This window comes from Leucoraja erinacea, unplaced genomic scaffold, assembly GCF_028641065.1.
Source record: "Leucoraja erinacea ecotype New England unplaced genomic scaffold, Leri_hhj_1 Leri_162S, whole genome shotgun sequence".
NCBI lineage: Eukaryota > Metazoa > Chordata > Chondrichthyes > Rajiformes > Rajidae > Leucoraja > Leucoraja erinaceus.
This window is the reverse complement of record NW_026575924.1, coordinates 177,950-197,782: the sequence shown is the minus strand read 5'-3', so window position 1 is coordinate 197,782 and position 19,833 is coordinate 177,950. Positions and strand designations below refer to the sequence as shown.

The following is a 19,833-nucleotide window of genomic DNA, read 5'->3' as shown; positions in this document are numbered from 1 at the left end:
AAGTGGACCCTGAGCTAAAATTTGACAGTCAGATCAAGGCTGTTGTTAAATCAAGTTTTTTCCATTTGAGGCAGCTGGCCAAAATAAAGCCAATTCTGTCAAGGCAGCACTTTGAGACGGTAATCCACGCCTTTGTTACCACTCGGCTGGATTACTGCAATGCACTGTATGTGGGGGTTAGTGGGTCCTCCATCGCCCGTCTCCAGATGGTACAGAATGCACCTGTACGTCTTTTAACTGGCACACGTAAATATGATCACATTTTGCACATTTTAGCCTCACTCCACTGGTTGCCTATTCAGTTTAGGATCCATTTTAAAATTATTTTATTTGCTTTTAAATCCCTGAATGGTCTTGCCCCGCCCTACCTATCTGAGCTTCTACACCCTTATACACCCACCCGCTCTCTCAGGTCAGATAATCAGCTGCTCCTGAGTGGGCCTAAAACTAAGCTGAAGCTCAGAGGGGACCGTGCCTTTGCTGTGTCGGCACCCAAATTATGGAACGATCTGCCTCTCCATATTAAACAGGCCTCTTCTCTGTCTGTTTTTAAATCACTTCAAAAAACCCATCTCTTCTCCGTGGCCTTTGATACCCAGTAAGATGTCGACTTTATTTATTTACTTGATTTAATTTGTTTTTTGATTGCTTTATTGCGTGGTTATTATTTTTACTCATGTTTTATGTCTTTTAATTTATTGTATTTTTGCGCTTTATGTGAGCTGTCATGTTATGTTCTGTTATGTTGTCTGTTTATGATGTCTTGTTTATTCCACTGTACAGCACTTTGGTCAACATTGGTTGTCTTAAAGTGCTTAACAAATAAAGTTGGATTGGATTGGATTGGATTGGATCACGTGCAGGCAGAGGAGATTAGTTTAACTTGGCATCGCATTCGGCACGAACATTGTGAGTTGTCCCGCAAAGTTATTTAGCGGAAGATAGACACAAAACGCTGGAGTAACTCAGCGGGACAGGCAGCGTCTCTGGAGGGAAGGAATGGGTGACGTTTCAGGCCAGCATCTGCAGTTCCTTCCGACACAAGTTATTTAGTGGTCTGGTTTTTGCTCAAAATAGATCAACTGATTAGTTTCACAATGGGGTACCACAAGGCTCAGTGCTGGGACCCCAGCTATTTACAATATATATTAATGACCTGGATGAGGGAATTGAAGGCAATATCTCCAAGTTTGCAGATGACACTAAGCTGGGGGGCAGTGTTACCTGTGAGGAGGACGCTAGGAGACTGCAGGGTGACTTAGATAGGCTGGGTGAGTGGGCAAATGTTTGGCAGATGCAGTATAATGTGGATAAATGTGAGGTTATCCATTTTGGTGGCAAAAACAGGAAAGTAGACTATTATCTCAATGGTGGCCGACTAGGAAAGGGGGTGATGCAGCGAGACCTGGGTGTCATGGTACACCAGTCATTGAAAGTAGGCATGCAGGTGCAGCAGGCAATGAAGAAAGTGAATGGGTTCTTTAATAATAAAGGGAAGCAGGGAGGTTCTACTGCAGTTGTACAGGGTCTTGGTCACCACACCTGGAGATTGCGTACAGTTTTTGTCTCCAAATCTGAGGAAGGCACTCTCTTTTTTAGGAGATTGAGAGGGGATCTTATAGAAACTTACAAAATTCTTAATTTGGACAGGCTAGATGCAGGAAGATTGCTCCCGATGTTGGGGAAGTCCAGGGACAAGGGGTCACAGCTTAAGGATAAGGGGGGAATCTTTTAAAACCGAGATGAGAAGAACTTTTTTTCACACAGAGAGTGGTGAATCTCTGGAACTCTCTGCCACAGAGGGTAGTTGAGGCCAGTTCATTGGCTATATTTAAAGGGAGTTAGATGTGGCCCTTGTGGCTAAGGGGATCAGAGGGTATGGAGAGAAGGCAGTACGGGATACTGAGTTGGATGATCAGCCATGATCATATTGAATGGCGGTGCAGGCTCGAAGGGGCTGAATGGCCTACTCCTGCACCTAATTTCTATCTTTCTATGTTTCTATGTCTATGGACATTGTCCAGTACTCTTCCTGCATTACGTGTAATAGTGACTACTCTTCAAAGCGATGGTAGACAAAAATGCTGGAGAAACTCAGCGTGTGAGGAGCGAAGGAATAGGTGACGTTTCTTCAGAAGAAGGGTCTCGACCCCCAAAACGGAGTCTGAAGAAGGGTCTCGACCAGAAACGTCACCTGTTCCTTCACTCCATAGATGCTGCCTCACTCCAGCATTTTTGGCTACCTTAGATTTTTCCAGCATCTGCAGTTCTTTCTTCAACTCTTCCAAAATATTTCATTTTCTGTAACACATTTGGAATATCCCAGGGAGATAAAAACCTACCGGAGAAATACTATAGCCGATCTACAGGCAGATAGACAAATTGTGGTTGTCCCTTAGAGCAACAGACATACAGCATGGAAACAGGCCCTTCATCCCAGCTAGCCCATGCTGACTCACGTGCCACCTCTACACTTGTCTCACCTGCCCATATCCTCTAAACCCTTCCTAAAATGGATGTAACGCTGAGCCTCTATAAGGCGCTGGTCAGGCCGCATTTGGGGTATTGTGAGCAGTTTTGGGCCCCGTATCTGAGGAAGGATGTGCCGGCTCTGGGAGAGGGTCCAGAGGAGGTTTACATGAACGATCCCAGGAATGAGTGGGTTAACATATGATGAGCATTTGACAGCACTGGGCCTGTACTCGCTGGAGTTTAGAAGAATGAGGGGGGACCTCATTGAAACTTACAGAATAGTGAAAGGCCTGGATAGAGTGGATATGGAGAGGATGTTTCCACTAGTGGGAGAGTCTAGGACCAGAGGGCACAGCATCAGAATTAGAGGATGTTCTTTTAGGAAGGAGATGAGGAGAAATCCATTTAGTCAGAGGGTGGTGAATCTGTGGGATTCTTTGTCACAGACGGCTGTGGAGGCCAAGTCAGTGGATATTTTTAAGGCAGAGATAGATAGATTCTTGATTAGTACGAGTGTCGGGGGTTCTTCACACAAAGTGTTGTGAGTCTGTGGAATTCTCTGCCTCAGAGGGCGGTGGAGGCCAGTTCTCTGGATGCTTTCAAGAGAGAGCTAGATAGGGCTCTTAAAGATAGCGGAGTCGGGGGATATGGGGAGAAGGCAAGAACGGGGTACTGATTGGAGATGATCAGCCATGATCACATTGAATGGCGGTGTTGGCTCGAAGGGCCGAATGGCCTACTCCTGCACCTATTGTCTATTGTCTATTGTTATGGGGAGAAGGCAGGAGAATAGGGTTAGCAGGGAGAGATAGATCAATCGTGATTGAATGGCGGAGTGGATTTGATGGGCCGAATGGCCTAATTATACTCCTATTCCTTATGACCTTATTCCCGGCGCGTGTCTTCTCTTCTCTTCCTCTCCTTGTGTCCCGAATCCCCCTAAGTGTTCCTTGTGTCCTCCGCAGGTGGTCGGCGTCCTTTCAGTTCCCAAGACCATCAATGATCACGTGGAGAAAGAACAAATGGATGAAACAGAAGCTAACTCCAACTCCGTGGAGTCTGTGGGATTCTGCAATGCGTAAGCCAATTCTGCCTTTGTATTTGCTCAAGCCCCACCTTAAACCTCTATAACAAGAGGAATCGAATATAGGAGCAAAGAGGTCCTTCTGCAGTTGTACAGGGCCCTAGTGAGACCACACCTGGCGTATTGCGTGCAGTTTTGGTCCCCTAATTTGAGGAAAGACATTCTTGCTTTTGTGGGAGTGCAGCGTAGGTTTACAAGGTTAATTCCCGGGATGGCGGGACTGTCATATGCTGAGAGAATGGAGTCTGAACTCTGGAGTTTCGAAGGATGAGAGGGGATCTAATTGAAACATAAAAGATTGTTAAAGGCTTGGACACACTAGAGGCAGGAAACATGTTCCCGATGTTGGGGGAGTCCAGAACCAGGGGCCACAGTTTAAGAATAAGGAGTAAGCCATTTAGAACGGAGACGAGGAAACACTTTTTTTCACAGAGAGTGGTGAGTCTGTGTAATTCTCTGCCTCAGAGAGCGGTGGAGGCAGGTTCTCTGGATGCTTTCAAGAGAGAGCTAGATAGGGCTCTTAAAAATAGCGGAGTCAGGGGATATGTCTGGATAGGATAGGATTGTCTGTTGTCTCTGTGACCTGTGAGGGTTTTCTCCGGGTGCTCCGGTTTCCTCCCACACTCCAAAGACGTACAATTTTGTATGTTAATTGGCTTGGTAAAATTGTAAATTGTCCCCAGTGTGTGTAAGATAGTGTCAGTGTACGGGGGGGGATCGCTGGTCGGCGCAGACTCTGGGGGCCGTAGGACCTGTTTCTGCGCTGTATCTCTAAACTAAACTAAAGTATCCCAACACCGGGCCTGGCTCGCCCGCTGTTGAATCGGGAACCCTGCTGGAGAGGGAAGCTGCGCTGGACCGGGAATCGAAGAGGAGGATGGAGGGAGGGTCGGCAGAGACGCAGGACAGAAAGAGGGGGTGGGGCGTGGGGGAGGGGAGTGGGCTTACATTCTCTGCCCTCAAGGTCGGCTATGGGAGCACCGAGGGAGGACGGTTCTCTGGACAAACGGAACGGAGTCGACAGCCACAGTTAGCCATGGTGGCCAACTGCAGCTGGGACTGTAAAATGGTGCCAAAATGTCGCCCTTCTGCCGATAATCCCGTACACTAGTATGCTCCAACATTTAAGAAACGTTTAGAGCAGGGAGTCGGCAACCGGCAGACCAAGGGCCGGATCCGGCCCACAGCCAAAAATCATTCGGCCTGCAGACGGATTTTTTTTCCCCAATTAGTTTTCGCCACCTGGGAACTGTAGCCAGTCAATGGACAAAAGACAATAGGTGCAGGAGCAGGCCATTTGGCCCTTCGAGCCCGCACCGCCATTCAATGTGATCATGGTTGATCATCCCCAATCAGTACCCCGTTCCTGCCTTCTCCCCATATCTCCTGACTCCGCTATTTTTAAGAGCCTTATCTAGCCTCTCTTGAAAGTATCCAGAGAACCGGCCTCCACCAGAATTCTCTGAGACAGAGAATTCCACAGACTCACCACTCTCTGTTTCCTCGTCTCTGTTCTAAATGGCTTACCCCTTATTCTTAAACTGTGTGCCCCCTGGTTCTGGACTCCCCCAACATCGGGAACATGTTTCCTGTCTCTAGCGTGTCCAAACCCTTAATAATCTTCTATGTTTCAATGAGATTCACTCTCATCCTTCTAAACTCGAGAGTATATAAGTATCCAAGAATGTATGGGCTCCATACAGACAAGCACCCATAGACGGGATCAAACCGGGTCTCTGGCACTGTAAGACAGTGACTCTACCCGCTGTGCCATCGTGCCATCCTGAGTTAATAAGGCGGCATTTTAATGTTAAGACTGTTGCGAGATATTGAGCGCGGATTTGTCAGAGAAAGAGTTAACAGTACATCCCTGGTCTTTGTCAATGTTCCTTGGTCAATGGCTGGGTGAGTAATGAACTGTCGTATGTACACAGTGTTTGGCTTGGTTCCTTGGCGGGCAGATGCTGCTCTGTGTATTGTCAAATAAATGTGGGATGTGGAGGCTGTGGCTGGAGGTTCTTGGGGAGGTCACTGGGATTGATCCCTGGGATGGCGGGACTGTCATATGAGGAAAGATTGGAAAGACCAGGCTTGTATTCACTGGCTGAGTGCTCCTCCCACACCAACTGCACGATACCCGCCTGGAAGAAGATGCAAGGGAAAATTGAGGAGACTTTGTACAACATCTCATTACAGCTAATATACCATATAACCATATAACAATTACAGCACGGAATCAGGCCATCTCGGCCCTTCGAACACTTACTCTCCCCTAGTCCCAACCCAGAAGGATGAGGGGGGTATCTTATAGAAACATATAAAATTATAAAAGGACTGGACAAGCTAGATGCAGGAAAAATTTTCCCAATGTTGGGCGAGTCCAGAACCAGGGGCCACAGTCTTAGAATAAAGGGGAGGTCATTTAAGACTGAGGTGAGAAAAAACTTTTTCACCCAGAGAGTTGTGAATTTGTGGAATTCCCTGCCACAGAGGGCAGTGGAGGCCAAGTCACTGGATGGATTTAAGAGAGAGTTAGATAGAGCTCTAGGGGCTGGTGGAGTCAAGGGATATGGGGAGAAGGCAGGCACGGGTTATTGATAGGGGACGATTTGCCATGATCACAATGACTGGTGGTGCTGGCTCGAAGGGCCGAATGGCCTCCTCCTGCACCTATTTTCTATGTTTCTATGCCATGGAATCGTACATAGTGATCAGAGTGCACAGTCATCGAATCATAGACCCGTACACGGAACATGCACCAGGACTGTCCGATTCACCTCTACCCCATTGTGGACATTGGACGAGTTTGATTTAATAGTATTGACTTGATAGCAGGAAAAATGTTCCCGATGTTGGGGGAGTCCAGAACCAGGGGCCACAGTTTAAGAATAAGGGGTAAGCCATTTAATAACGGAGACGAGGAAACACTTTTTCACACTCTCTCTTGTGAGTCTGTGGAATTCTCTGCCTCAGAGGGCGGTGGAGGCCGGTTCTCTGGATACTTTCAAGAGAGAGCTAGATAGGGCTCTTAAAGATAGCGGAGTCAGGGGATATGGGTAGAAGGCAGGAACGGGGTACTGATTGGGGATGATCAGCCATGATCACATTGAATGGCGGTGCTGGCTCGAAGGGCCGAATGGCCTCCTCCTGCACCTATTGTCTGTTGTCTATCAGGCGCTGGTCAGGCCGCATTTGGAGTATAATGAACAGTTTGTTTAATGTAAACTTATTGTTTAATGTCTATTGATGGATTACATTATCTAATTACTTAAATTTAGAGATTCAGTACGGAAACAGGCACTTTGGCTACACTATACAACACACACCAGGGACAATTTTTACATTTACACCAAGCCAATTAACCTACAAAGCTGTACGTCTTTGGAGTGTGGGAGGAAACCGAAGATCTCGGAGAAAACCCACGCTGGTCACGGGATGAACGTGCAAACTCCGTTCAGACAAGCACCCGTAGTTGAGATCGAACCCGGGTCACTGGTGCTGTGAGGCAGCAGCTCTACCCGCTGCCCCACCGTGCCTGCCGCTCTAAATCTGATCGGATTGCAGAGCATGTAGACAATAGGTGCATTCGGCCCCTCAAGCCAGCACCGCCACTCAATGTGATCATGTCTGATCATCCCCAATCAGTACCCCGTTCCTGCCTTCTCCCCATATCCCCTGACTCCGCTATCTTCAAGAGCCCTATCCAGCTTTCTTAAACATATCTGTCCCAATGTCTTTTGAATTGACAGATTCAAGGTCATTCACTACCACCTCCAGGACATTTGGGAGTGAGTGATCATGCCAAGGATGCTGGCACCCTCGGAGAGACCCTTGGACTATCTTTAATCCGACTTTACTTGACTTTACCTTGCACTGAACGTTATTCCCTTTGTCCTGTATCTGTAACACTGGACGGCTCGATTGTAATCATGTAAAGTCTTCCCGCCGACTGAATAGCACGCAACAAAAAATCTTTTCTCTGTCCCTCGGTACACATGGCAACAAATGAAACATCCAAATTATATTTTAAGTCCGCACTGCAGTCAAACATTTGATCTTGATCCTCTGGTGGCTCAGTGGCACAAGGGGCATTACCTTGAGTGAGTGAGCGGCCTAGTGAGGGAAGTGCCCTGTGAGAAAAGTGTGAGTCTTTGGCTCGAGAGTCTTCGGCGAAGAGGCTGAGGAGAGGAGACCACGCAATACGCTTGAGAGGGAGAGACCAAAGAAGGAGATGTCAGGCAAGCTGATTCAGTGCGATGCTTGCAGTATGTGGGAGGTCAAGGACACTGCTGGTGCCTCTGGCTGCTACAAATGCGAAAAGTGCATCCAGGTAGAGCTCCTGAAGGGCCGTGTTGGGGAACTGGAGAAGCAAGTGGATGACCTCCGGTTCGTACGAGAAACGGAGTTGTTCCTCGACAAGTCCTACAGTACATAGAAACATAGAAACATAGAAATTAGGTGCAGGAGTAGGCCATTCGGCCCTTCGAGCCTGCACCGCCATTCAATATGATCATGGCTGATCATCCAACTCAGTATCCCGTACCTGCCTTCTCTCCATACCCCCTGATCCCCTTAGCCACAAGGGCCACATCTAACTCCCTCTTAAATATAGCCAATGAACTGGCCTCAACTACCCTCTGTGGCAGAGAGTTCCAGAGATTCACCACTCTCTGCGTGAAAAAAGTTCTTCTCATCTCGGTTTTAAAGGATTTCCCCCTTATCCTTAAGCTGTGACCCCTTGTCCTGGACTTCCCTAACATCGGGAACAATCTTCCTGCATCTAGCCTGTCCAACCCCTTAAGAATTTTGTAAGTTTCTATAAGATCCCCTCTCAATCTTCTAAATTCTAGAGAGTATAAACCAAGTCTATCCAGTCTTTCTTCATAAGACAGTCCTGACATCCCAGGAATCAGTCTGGTGAACCGTCTCTGCACTCCCTCTATGGCAATAATGTCCTTCCTCAGATTTGGAGACCAAAACTGTACGCAATACTCCAGGTGCGGTCTCACCAAGACCCTGTACAACTGCAGTAGAACCTCTCTGCTCCTATACTCAAATCCTTTTGCAATGAAAGCTAACATACCATTCGCTTTCTTTACTGCCTGCTGCACCTGCATGCCTACCTTCAATGACTGGTGTACCATGACACCCAGGTCACGCTGCATCTCCCCCTTTCCCAATCGGCCACCATTTAGATAATAGTCTGCTTTCCTGTTTTTGCCACCAAAATGGATAACCTCACATTTATCCACATTATACTGCATCTGTCAAACATTTGCCCACTCACCCAGCCTATCCAAGTCACCCTGCAGTCTCCTAGCATCCTCCTCACAGCTAACACTGCCCCCCAGCTTAGTGTCATCCGCAAACTTGGAGATATTGCCTTCAATTCCCTCATCCAGATCATTAATATATATTGTAAATAGTACGATTGTTACACCTAAGGTACTGGAAGAGAGAAGGTGGGAGAAAGGGAGGGAAGCATGGAATGCCAACGTCCCCGGGTGGTGTACCTCTTGTAAACAGGTTCATCCGCTTAGAAGCTGTTGGGACAGAAGACGTGAGCGGCAGACTGGCTTGCGATGCGAAAAGGGCTGTTGAGCCAAAACCAAAAAGGCCTAAGGCAGGCAAGGCCATTGTAGTGGGAGACTCCATCGTGAGAGGTACGGACAGGGGTTTCTGCGGCAACAGACGGGATGCGAGGATGGTGTGCTGCCTTCCCGGTGCCAGGATCCAGGATGTCACGGACAGAGTGCAGAAAATCCTCAAGGGCGAAGGTGAACATCCGGAAGTGGTAGTGCATGTCGGCACAAGCGATGTCGGAAAAAAGGGGATGAATATTCTGCAGCGTGACTTTAGAGAGCTCGGAAAAATGTTGAAAAGCAGGACCTCCAGGGTTGTTATGTCCGGTTTGCTTCCAGTTCCCCGTGCTGGCGAGAGCAGGAACAGGGAGATACGGGACCTGAACGTGTGGCTGAGGAACTGGTGCAAGGGGCAGGGATTTAGATTCTTAGATCACTGGGATCTGTTTTGGGGTAAGGGGGAACTGTACAAAAGGGACGGATTGCATCTTAACAGGTGTGGGACCAGCATTCTGGCAGGCAGGTTTGCCATTGCTACACGGGTGGCTTTAAACTGAATAAGGGGGGTGGGGTGTCGAATGGGATAGTGGAGGATGGAGTTAAAGGGAAAGGGTTTCTTAAATGTGTGAGCGTAGAGACCGAGGGGTGTAAAATGAGGGTAGAAGAAATAGGTAGCAAGGTGAAAAGTAAAAAGTGGCAGGCAGACAAAACCAGGGCAAAAATCAAAAAGGGCCACTTTTCAACATAATTGTATAAGGGGTAAGAGTGTTGTAAAAACAAGCCTGAAGGCTTTGTGTCTCAATGCAAGGAGCATTCGTAATAAGGTGGATGAGTTGAATGTGCAGATAGCTATTAATGACTATGATATAGTTGGGATCACGGAGACATGGCTCCAGGGTGACCAAGGCTGGGAGCTGAACATCCAGGGATATTCAATATTCAGGAGGGATAGACAGAAAAGAAAAGGAGGTGGGGTAGCGTTACTGATTAGAGAGGTGATTAATGCAATGGAAAGGAAGGACATTAGTTTGGAGGATGTGGAATTGGTATGGGTAGAGCTGCGAAACACTAAGGGGCAGAAAACGCTGGTGGGTGTTGTGTACAGGCCACCTAACAGTAGTAGTGAAGTTGGAAATGGTATCAAACAGGAAATTAGAAATGCGTGCGACAAAGGCAAAACAGTTATAATGGGTGACTTCAATCTACATATAGATTGGGTGAATCAAATTGGCAGGGGTGCTGAGGAAGAGCATTTCTTGGAATGTATGCGGGATAGTTATCTAAATCAACATGTAGAGGAACCAACGAGAGAGCAGGCTATTTTAGACTGGGTATTGAGTAATGAGGAAGGGTTAGTTAGCAATCTTGTTGTACGTGCCCCCTTGGGCAAGAGTGACCATAATATGGTTGAGTTCTTCATTAGGATGGAGAGTGACATTGTTAATTCAGAAACAATGGTTCTGAACTTAAAGAAAAGTAACTTTGAGGGTATGAGACGTGAATTGGCCAAGATTGACTGGCAATTAATTCTAAAAGGGTTGACAGTGGATATGCAATGGAAGACATTTAAAGACTGCATGGATGAACTACAAAAATTGTTCATACCAGTTTGGCAAAAGAATAAATCAGGGAAGGTAGTACATCCATGGATAACAAGGGAAATCAGGGATAGTATCAAAGCGAAGGATGATGCGTACAAATTAGCCAGAAAAAGCAGCATACCGGAGGACTGGGAGAAATTCAGAGACCAGCAGAGGAGGACAAAGGGCTTAATTAGGAAAGGGAAAATAGATTATGAAAGAAAACTGGCAGGGAACATAAAAACTGACTGCAAAAGTTTTTATAGATATGTGAAAAGAAAGAGATTAGTTAAAACAAATGTAGGTCCCTTGCAGTCAGAAACAGGTGAGTTGATCATGGGGAACAAGGATATGGCGGACCAATTGAATAACTACTTTGGTTCCGTCTTCACTAAGGAAGACATAAATAATTTGCCGGAAATAGCAGGGGACCGCGGGTCAAAGGAGTTGGAGGAATTGAGTGAAATCCAGGTTAGCCGGGAAGTGGTGTTGGGTAAATTGAATGGATTAAAGGCCGATAAATCCCCAGGGCCAGATAGGCTGCATCCAGAGTACTTAAGGAAGTAGCTCCAGAAATAGTGGATGCATTAGTAATAATCTTTCAAAACTCTTTAGATTCTGGAGTAGTTCCTGAAGATTGGCGGGTAGCAAACGTAACCCCACTTTTTAAGAAGGGAGGGAGAGAGAAAATGGGGAATTACAGACCAGTTAGTCTAACATCGGTAGTGGGGAAACTGCTAGAGTCAGGTATTAAAGATGGGATAGCAGCACATTTGGAAAGTGGTGAAATCATTGGACAAAGTCAGCATGGATTTACGAAAGGTAAATCATGTCTGACGAATCTTATAGAATTTTTCGAGGATGTAACTAGTAGCGTGGATAGGGGAGAACCAGTGGATGTGGTGTATCTGGACTTCCAGAAGGCTTTCGACAAGGTCCCACATAAGAGATTAGTATACAAACTTAAAGCACAAGGCATTGGGGGTTCAGTATTGATGTGGATAGAGAACTGGCTGGCAAACAGGAAGCAAAGAGTAGGAGTAAACGGGTCCTTTTCACAATGGCAGGCAGTGACTAGTGGGGTGCCCCAAGGCTCAGTACTGGGACCCCAGCTATTTACAATATATATTAATGATCTGGATGAGGGAATTGAAAGCAATATCTCCAAGTTTGCGGATGACACTAAGCTGGGGGGCAGTGTTAGCTGTGAGGAGGATGCTAGGAGACTGCAAGGTGACTTGGACAGGCTGGGTGAGTGGGCAAATGTTTGGCAGATGCAGTATAATGTGGATAAATGTGAGGTTATCCATTTTGGTGGCAAAAACGGGAAAGCAGACTATTATCTAAATGGTGGCCGATTGGGAAAGGGGAAGATGCAGCGAGTCCTGGGTGTCATGGTACACCAGTCATTGACGGGAGGCATGCAGGTGCAGCAGGCAGTAAAGAAAGCGAATGGTATGTTAGCTTTCATTGCAAAAGGATTTGAGTATAGGAGCAGGGAGGTTCTACTGCAGTTGTACAGGGTCTTGGTGAGACCACACCTGGAGTATTGCGTACAGTTTTGGTCTCCAAATCTGAGGAAGGACATTATTGCCATAGAGGGAGTGCAGAGACGGTTCACCAGACTGATTCCTGGGATGTCAGGACTGTCTTATGAAGAAAGACTGGATAGACTTGGTTTATACTCTCTAGAATTTAGAAGATTGAGAGGGGATCTTATAGAAACGTACAAAATTCTTAAGGGGTTGGACAGGCTAGATACGGGAAGATTGTTCCCGATGTTAGGGAAGTCGAGGACAAGGGGTCACAGCTTAAGGATAAGGAGGAAATCCTTTAAAAACCGAGATGAGAAGAACTTTTTTCACACAGAGAGTGGTGAATCTCTGGAACTCTCTGCCACAGAGGGTAGTTGAGGCCAGTTCATTGGCTATATTTAAGAGGGAGTTAGATGTGGCCCTTGTGGCTAAGGGGATCAGGGGGTATGGAGAGAAGGCAGGTACGGGATACTGAGTTGGATGATCAGCCATGATCATATTGAATGGCGGTGCAGGCTCGAAGGGCCGAATGGTCTACTCCTGCACCTAATTTCTATGTTTCTATGTTTCTATTACGGTGGGGCAGCGGGTAGAGCTGCTGCCTTGCAGCGCCAGGGATCCCGGCTCGATCCTCACTACGTGTGCTGTCTGTACGGAGTTTGTATGTTCTGCGTGGGTTTTCTCCGGGTGCTCTGGTTTCCTCCCACACTCCAAAGACGTGCAGTCTGTTGGTTAATAGGTTTCTGTACATTGTAAATTGTCCCTGTGTGCGTAGGTAGGCTAGTGCTGGTCGGTGAGGACTCGGCGGGCCAAAGGGCCTGTTTCCGTGCTGTATCTCTATAAAGTCTAACGTAAAGTCTGAAGTCTCTGTACCCGATCCTTAGTTCCTCTGTTTGGCTCCCGCAGGCTTCCGCTCGCTGCCGTTGGCTACTTGGATGGTACCATCGGGATCTGGGACGTCCCGTCACAAACACTTCGACACAAATGGCAGCTCCAGGTAAGCCAACAGACAACAGGTGCAGGAGTAGGCCATTTGACCCTTCGATCCAGCACCGCGCCATTCAATGTGATCATGGCTTATCATCCCCAATCAGTACCCCGTTCCTGCCTTCTCCCCATATCCCCTATCTTTAAGAGCCCTATCTAGCTCTCTATTGAAAGCATCCAGAGAACCAGCCTCCACCGCCGCAGAGAATTCCACACTCACAACTCTCTGAGAAAAAGTGTTTCCTCGTCTCTGTTCTAAATGGCTTACCCCTTATTCTTAAACTGTGTGTGGCCCCTGGTTCTGGACTCCCCCAACATGGGGAACATGTTTCCTGCCTCTAGCGTGTCCAAACCCTTAACAATCTTATATGTTTCAATGAGATACCCTCTCATCCTTCTAAACTCCAGAGTGTACAAGCCCAGCTGCTCCATTCTCTCAGCATATGACAATCCCGCCATCCCGGGAATTAACTTTGTAAACCTACGCTGCACTCCCTCAATAGCAAGAATGTCCTTCCTCAAATTAGGGGACCAAAACTGCACACAATACTCCAGGTGTGGAAGCTTTGGAGAGGGTGCAGCAGAAGATGAGCAGAATGCAGCGTGGATCAGAGGGCATTCGGACATGAGGACAAACAAGAGGACATGATTTGAGAATTAAGGGACAGAAGTTTAGGGGTAACATGAGGGGGAACATCTTTACTCAGAGAGTGGTAGCTGTGTGGAATGAGCCACCAGTGGAAGTGGTGGAGGCAGGTTTGATTTTATCATTTAAAAATGAATTGGATAGATATATGGACGGGAAAGGAATGGAGGGTTATGGTCTGAGTGCAGGTAAACTTAGAAACATAGAAAATAGGTGCAGGAAGAGGCCATTCGGCCCTTCGAGCCAGCACTGCCATTCAATGTGATCACGGCTGATCGTCCCCTATCAATAACCCGTGCCTGCCTTCTCTCCATATCCCTCGACTCCACTAGCCCCTAGAGCTCTATCTAACTCTCTCTTAAATCCATCCATTGACTTGGCCTCCACTGCCCTCTGTGGCAGGGAATTCCATAAATTCACAACTCTCTGGGTGAAAAAGTTTTTTCTCACCTCAGTCTTAACTGGCCTCCCCTTTATTCTAAGACTGTGTGGCCCCTGGTTCTGGAGTCGCCCAACATTGGGAACATTTTCCCTGCATTTAGCTTGTCCAGTCCTTTTATAATTTTATATGTTTCTATAAGATACCCCCCTCATCCTTCTGGGATGGGACTAGGGGAGAGTAAGTGTTCGAAGGGCCGAGATGGCCTGATTCCGTGCTGTAATTGTTATATGGTTATATGGTATATTAGCTGTAATGAGATGTTGTACAAAGTCTCCTCAATTTTCCCTTGCATCTTCTTCCAGGCGGGTATCGTGCAGTTGGTGTGGGAGGAGCACTCAGCCATCGTCTACACGGGTAGTCTAGACGGGGTGGTGCGCGTCTGGGACGCGAGGACTGGGCGGATGGAGAGCGAGTGTCGTGGACACGTAGCGGAGATCCTGGACTTTGTGGTGAACAAGTGAGTGTCTCTGTCTCTGCTCCACCCTTCCACAGAAACATAGACAATAGGTGCAGGAGTAGACCATTCGGCCCTTGGAGCCTGCACCGCCATTCAATATGACCATGGCTGATCATCCAACTCAGTATCCTGTACCTGCCTTCTCTCCATACCCCCTGATCCCCTTAGCCACAAGGGCCACATCTAACTCCCTCTTAAATATAGCCAATGAACTGTCCTCAACTACTTTCTGCGGCAGAGAATTCCACAGATTCAGCACTCTCTGTGTGAAAAATGTTTTTCTCATCTTGGTCCTAAAAGATTTCCTGCTTATCCTTAAACTGTAACCCCTTGTTCTGGACTTCCCCAACATCGGGAATAATCTTCCTGCATCTAGCCTGTCCAACCCCCATAAGAATTTTGTAAGTTTCTATAAGATTCCCCCCTCTAAATTCTAGCGAGTACAAGCCGAGTCTATCTAGTCTTTCTTCATATGAAAATCCTGACATCCCAGGAATCAGTCTGGTGAACCTTCTCTGTACTCCCTCTATGGCAAGAATGTCTTTCCTCAGATTAGGAGACCAAAACTGTACGCAATACTCCAGATGTGGTCTCACCAAGACCCTGTACAACTGCAGTAGAACCTCCCTGCTCCTATACTCAAATCCATCACCAAACCTGAGGTCGGTGCCCATGTCTGGGCTGCACGGTGGCACAGCGGGTAAAGTTGCTGCCCACCAGCGCCAGAGGCCCGGGTTCAATCCTTACCACGGGCGCTGTCCGTATGGAGTTTGTACCTTCTCCCCGTGGACCTGCGTGGATATTCTCCGGGATGATCAGGGAATAATCTCCGGGATGTTTAAGAAGGAACTGCAGATGCTGGAAAATAGGCCTCCACTGCCTTCTGTGTCGAAAACCCATAGGTTGTACAGGGTCTTGATGAGACCACACCTGGAGTATTGCGTACAGTTTTTGGTCTCCAAATCTGAGGAAGGACATTATTGCCATAGAGGGAGTGCAGAGAAGGTTCACCAGACTGATTCCTGGGATGTCAGGACTGTCTTATGAAGAAAGACTGGATAGACTTGGTTTATACTCTCAAGAATTTAGGAGATTGAGAGGGGATCTTATAGAAACTTACAAAATTCTTAAAGGGTTGGACAGGCTAGATGCAGGAAGATTGTTCCCGATGTTGGGGAAGTCCAGGACAAGGGGTCACAGCTTAAGGATAAGGCGCAAATCCTTTAAAACCGAGATGAGAAGAACTTTTTTTCACACAGAGAGTGGTGAATCTCTGGAACTCTCTGCCACAGAGGGTAGTTGAGGCCACAGTTCATTGGCTATATTTAAGAGGGAGTTAGATGTGGCCCTTGTGGCTAGGGGGATCAGGGGGTATGGAGAGAAGGCAGGTACGGGATATTGAGTTGGATGATCAGCCATGATCATATTGAATGGCGGTGCAGGCTCGAACGGCCGAATGGCCTCCTCCTGCACCTAATTTCTATGTTACTATTTCTATGTTTCTATGAAAAGCCAAAAAGCTTAGTCAGCATGATTCATCGGAGTGTGGCGTTATTAGTCAGCATGTTTGCGTGTGGCTTCCACTGGGAATCGTTAAATACACCAGCTCCCACTGAGCGTTGTTGCCCAATAATAACTGGGAACGATCATCTGAGGTCAGGGACTATTTCCTCACCCAACGGGAATGATTACGGTGAAAGCAGATGATGACGTTTGGACTTGTCATTTACAGCACTACGCTGAATGTTAAATACTGCTGGGAATAATAATAATAATAATAACTTTATTTATAAAGCACTTTTAACAACTGCAGTTGCTACAAAGTGCTGTACATGAGAACTCATGGGCAAGAAGTTATTACAAACAGTAAAACAAAGGACTATAAAACAGTAAAAACTTAAAGACATTAAAAGCACTAAAAACAGGAATCTGAAATTAAAACAGAGAATAGTGGGAGTAAGTAACTCAGCAATGTCATAGGTGATAGGGGTAGAATTAGGCCATTCGGCCCATCAAGTCTACTCCGCCATTCAATCACAGCTGATCTATCTCTCCCTGCTAACCCCCCTTCTCCTGCCTTCTCCCCCATAACCCCTGACACCCGTACTAATCAAGAATCTATCTCTGCCTTAAATATATCCACTGACTTGTGGCCTCCACAGCCGTCTGTGGCAAAGAATCCCACAGATTCACCACCCTCTGACTAAAGGAAATCCTCCTCATCTCCTTTCTAAAGGTACGTCCTTTTATTCTGAGGCTGTGCCCTCTGGTCCTAGACCCTCTCGCCTCTGTCGATTCCCTCCATGGAAATATATATATATATATCCATTGACTTGGCCTCCACAACCTTCTGTGGCAATGAATTCCACAGAGAGCAAACTCAATGCCAGCATTTATTTCACGAGGGCTTGTATACAAAAATAGGGATGTGTCGCTGAGGCTCTATAAAGCTTTGGCCAGGCCGCATTTCGAGTATTGTGAGAAATGTTGAGCCCCATATCTGAGGAAGGATGTGCCGGCTCTGGAGAGGGTCCAGAGGAGGTTTACATGAACGATCCCAGGAATGAGTGGGTTAACGTACGATCAGCGTTTGACGGCACTGGGCCTGTACTCGCTGGAGTTTAGAAGGATGAGGGGGGGGGGACCTCATTGAAGCGTACTGAATAGTGAAAGGCCTGGATAGAGTGGATGTGGAGAGGATGTTCCCACTAGTGGGAGAGTCTAGGACCAGAGGGCACAGCCTTAGAATTAAAGGACGTTCCTTTAGGAAGGAGATGAGGAAGAATTTCTTTAGTCAGAGGGTGGTGAATCTGTTGAATTCTTTGAGCTAGAACTTTAGGCTATGCATGCCTTACGCAAGAAAAATAAGCCTTCTCTCCATGTCTTCTGACTCTGCTATCCCTATGAGATCTATCTAGCTCTCTCTTGAAAGCATCCAGAGAACTGGCCTCCACCGCCCTCTGTGGCAGAGAATTCCACAGACTCACAACTCTGTGTGAAAAAATGTTTCCTCATGGACATAGGTGGGAGGGTTTAGGACCAGAGGGCACAGCCTCAGAATAAAAGGATGTACCTTTAGGAAGGAGATGAGGAGGAATTTCTTTAGCCAGAGGGTGGTGAATCTGTGGAATTCTTTGCCACAGACGGCTGTGGAGGCCACAAGTCAGTGGATATTTTTAAGGCAGAGATAGATAGATTCTTGATTAGTGCGGGTGTCATGGGTTATGGGGAGAAGGCAGGAGAATGGGGTTAGGAGGGAGAGATAGGTCAGCCATGATTGAATGGCGGAGTAGATTTCATGGGCTGAATGGCCTAATTCTGCCCCTATCACTTATGACCTTATGATTCCACCCTCTGACTAAAGAAATTACTCCTCATCTCCTTCCTAAAGGAACGTCCTTTAATTCTGAGGCTGCGACCTCTAGCCTCGACCCTCCCACTAGTGGAAACATCCTCTCCACATCCAGTCTATCCGTCCACCCTGGTCAAGCAACATCTCTGGAGAGCATGGATAGGTGTCACATCGAGTGGGGACATAGAAACATAGAAAATAGGTGCAGGAGTAGGCCATTCGGCCCTTCGAGCCTGCACCGCCATGCGATATGATCATGGCTGATCATCCAACACAGTATCCCATCCCTGCCTTCTCTCCATACCCCCTGATCCCTTTAGCCACAAGGGCCACATCTAACTCCCTCTTAAATATAGCCAATGAACTGTGGCCTCAACTACCTTCTGTGGCAGAGAATTCCACAGATTCACCACTCTCTGTGTAAAAAATATTTTTCTCATCACGGTCCTAAAAGATTTCCCCCTTATCCTTAAACTGTGACCCCTAGTTCTGGACTTCCCCAACATCGGGAACAATCTTCCTGCATCTAGCCTGTCCAACCCCTTAAGAATTTTGTAAGTTTCTATAAGATCCCCCCTCAATCTTCTGACCCGACCCCTCTTTCAGCATTCCTTGCCCACCCCCACATGAAGAAGGCTTCCAACCCGAGACGTCACCTGGTGAAACAGCCTCAGAGTTAAAGGATGTTCCAGGCGGCAATCTTAGACAAAAGTGCTAGAGAAACTCAGCGGGTGCAGCAACATCTATGGAGCGAAGGAAATAGGCAACATTTCGGCCCTAAACGTCACCTATTTCCTTCGCTCCATAGATGCTGCTGCACCCGCTGAGTTTCATCAGCATTTTTGTCTACCTACGATTTTCCAGCATCTGCAGTTCTTTCTTAAACATTATAAATCAATCTTCCCTGTTCCCCCTCCCTGACTCTCAGTCCGATGAAGGGTCTCGACCCGAAACGTCACCTATTCCTATGACTAACTATTTGCTGTAAACTGCACAAAAGCCCCTGTGAGTAACGGTTTGTTTTGATCTCCTGGCAGGGACGCCTCTGTGATCGTCAGCGCTTCAGGTGACCGGACAGCCAAGGTGTTTTGCCTCCAGCGGCCAGATCGGTAGTCAGCGTGACTCGTCCCCATCACACCCCACGCACAGATACTGTTGCAGCAGCAGCCCTGGGGCAGCTGATCAATGCCGGGACAAAAGGCACGATGGCCCGTCCTCACTGACTTATCAAAGAAAAATAAAATGCTTCATTTTTTCTTCTTGCTTTTGATTTCAAAAAGGAACCTGACGCAGCTTTGACCGGATTTCCAAGACATCTTCACGATGTGAGGTTTAATTTGAGCAGTTCGATGGTTTATTTATTGTCACGTGTGCGGAGATACAGTGAGAAACATGTTCTGCGTGCTATCCTGTCAAAACATTCCGTACGTGATTACATTAGATCCTCCTGTGGAAACGCAACGCAGAGAGTCGCCATGTTCCAATGTCATCTTGCATCTTCCCAGTCTCTGAAACGTCCCATCTTGGCCCGAGGAGATGTACGGTAGTTATTTCTTCACGTTAAGGCCACCGTGTGGTGGCGGCACCTGGGTGCATGAAGTAGGGGCGCCACCCACAACGTCCACGTCCACCACCACCACCACCGTCCACCACCGTCCACCACCACCACCACCGTCCACCACCACCGTCCACCACC

At 47.3% G+C, this 19,833-nt stretch overlaps 1 protein-coding gene across 1 annotated transcript in view; it reads left to right on the top strand.

The window, feature by feature from the left end:
- The window catches only part of aamp (angio-associated, migratory cell protein), a 41,659-nt gene extending 22,266 nt beyond the window's left edge, over positions 1 to 19,393 (top strand). The window contains exons 8-11 of the mRNA XM_055665927.1: positions 3,438 to 3,550; positions 13,160 to 13,250; positions 14,631 to 14,785; positions 19,175 to 19,393. Coding sequence (XP_055521902.1) covers positions 3,438 to 3,550; positions 13,160 to 13,250; positions 14,631 to 14,785; positions 19,175 to 19,250 — 435 coding nt within the window. The 3' untranslated portion in view covers positions 19,251 to 19,393. The remainder of the gene's footprint in view (positions 1 to 3,437; positions 3,551 to 13,159; positions 13,251 to 14,630; positions 14,786 to 19,174) is intronic.
- Positions 19,394 to 19,833: the final 440 nt, after the last annotated feature.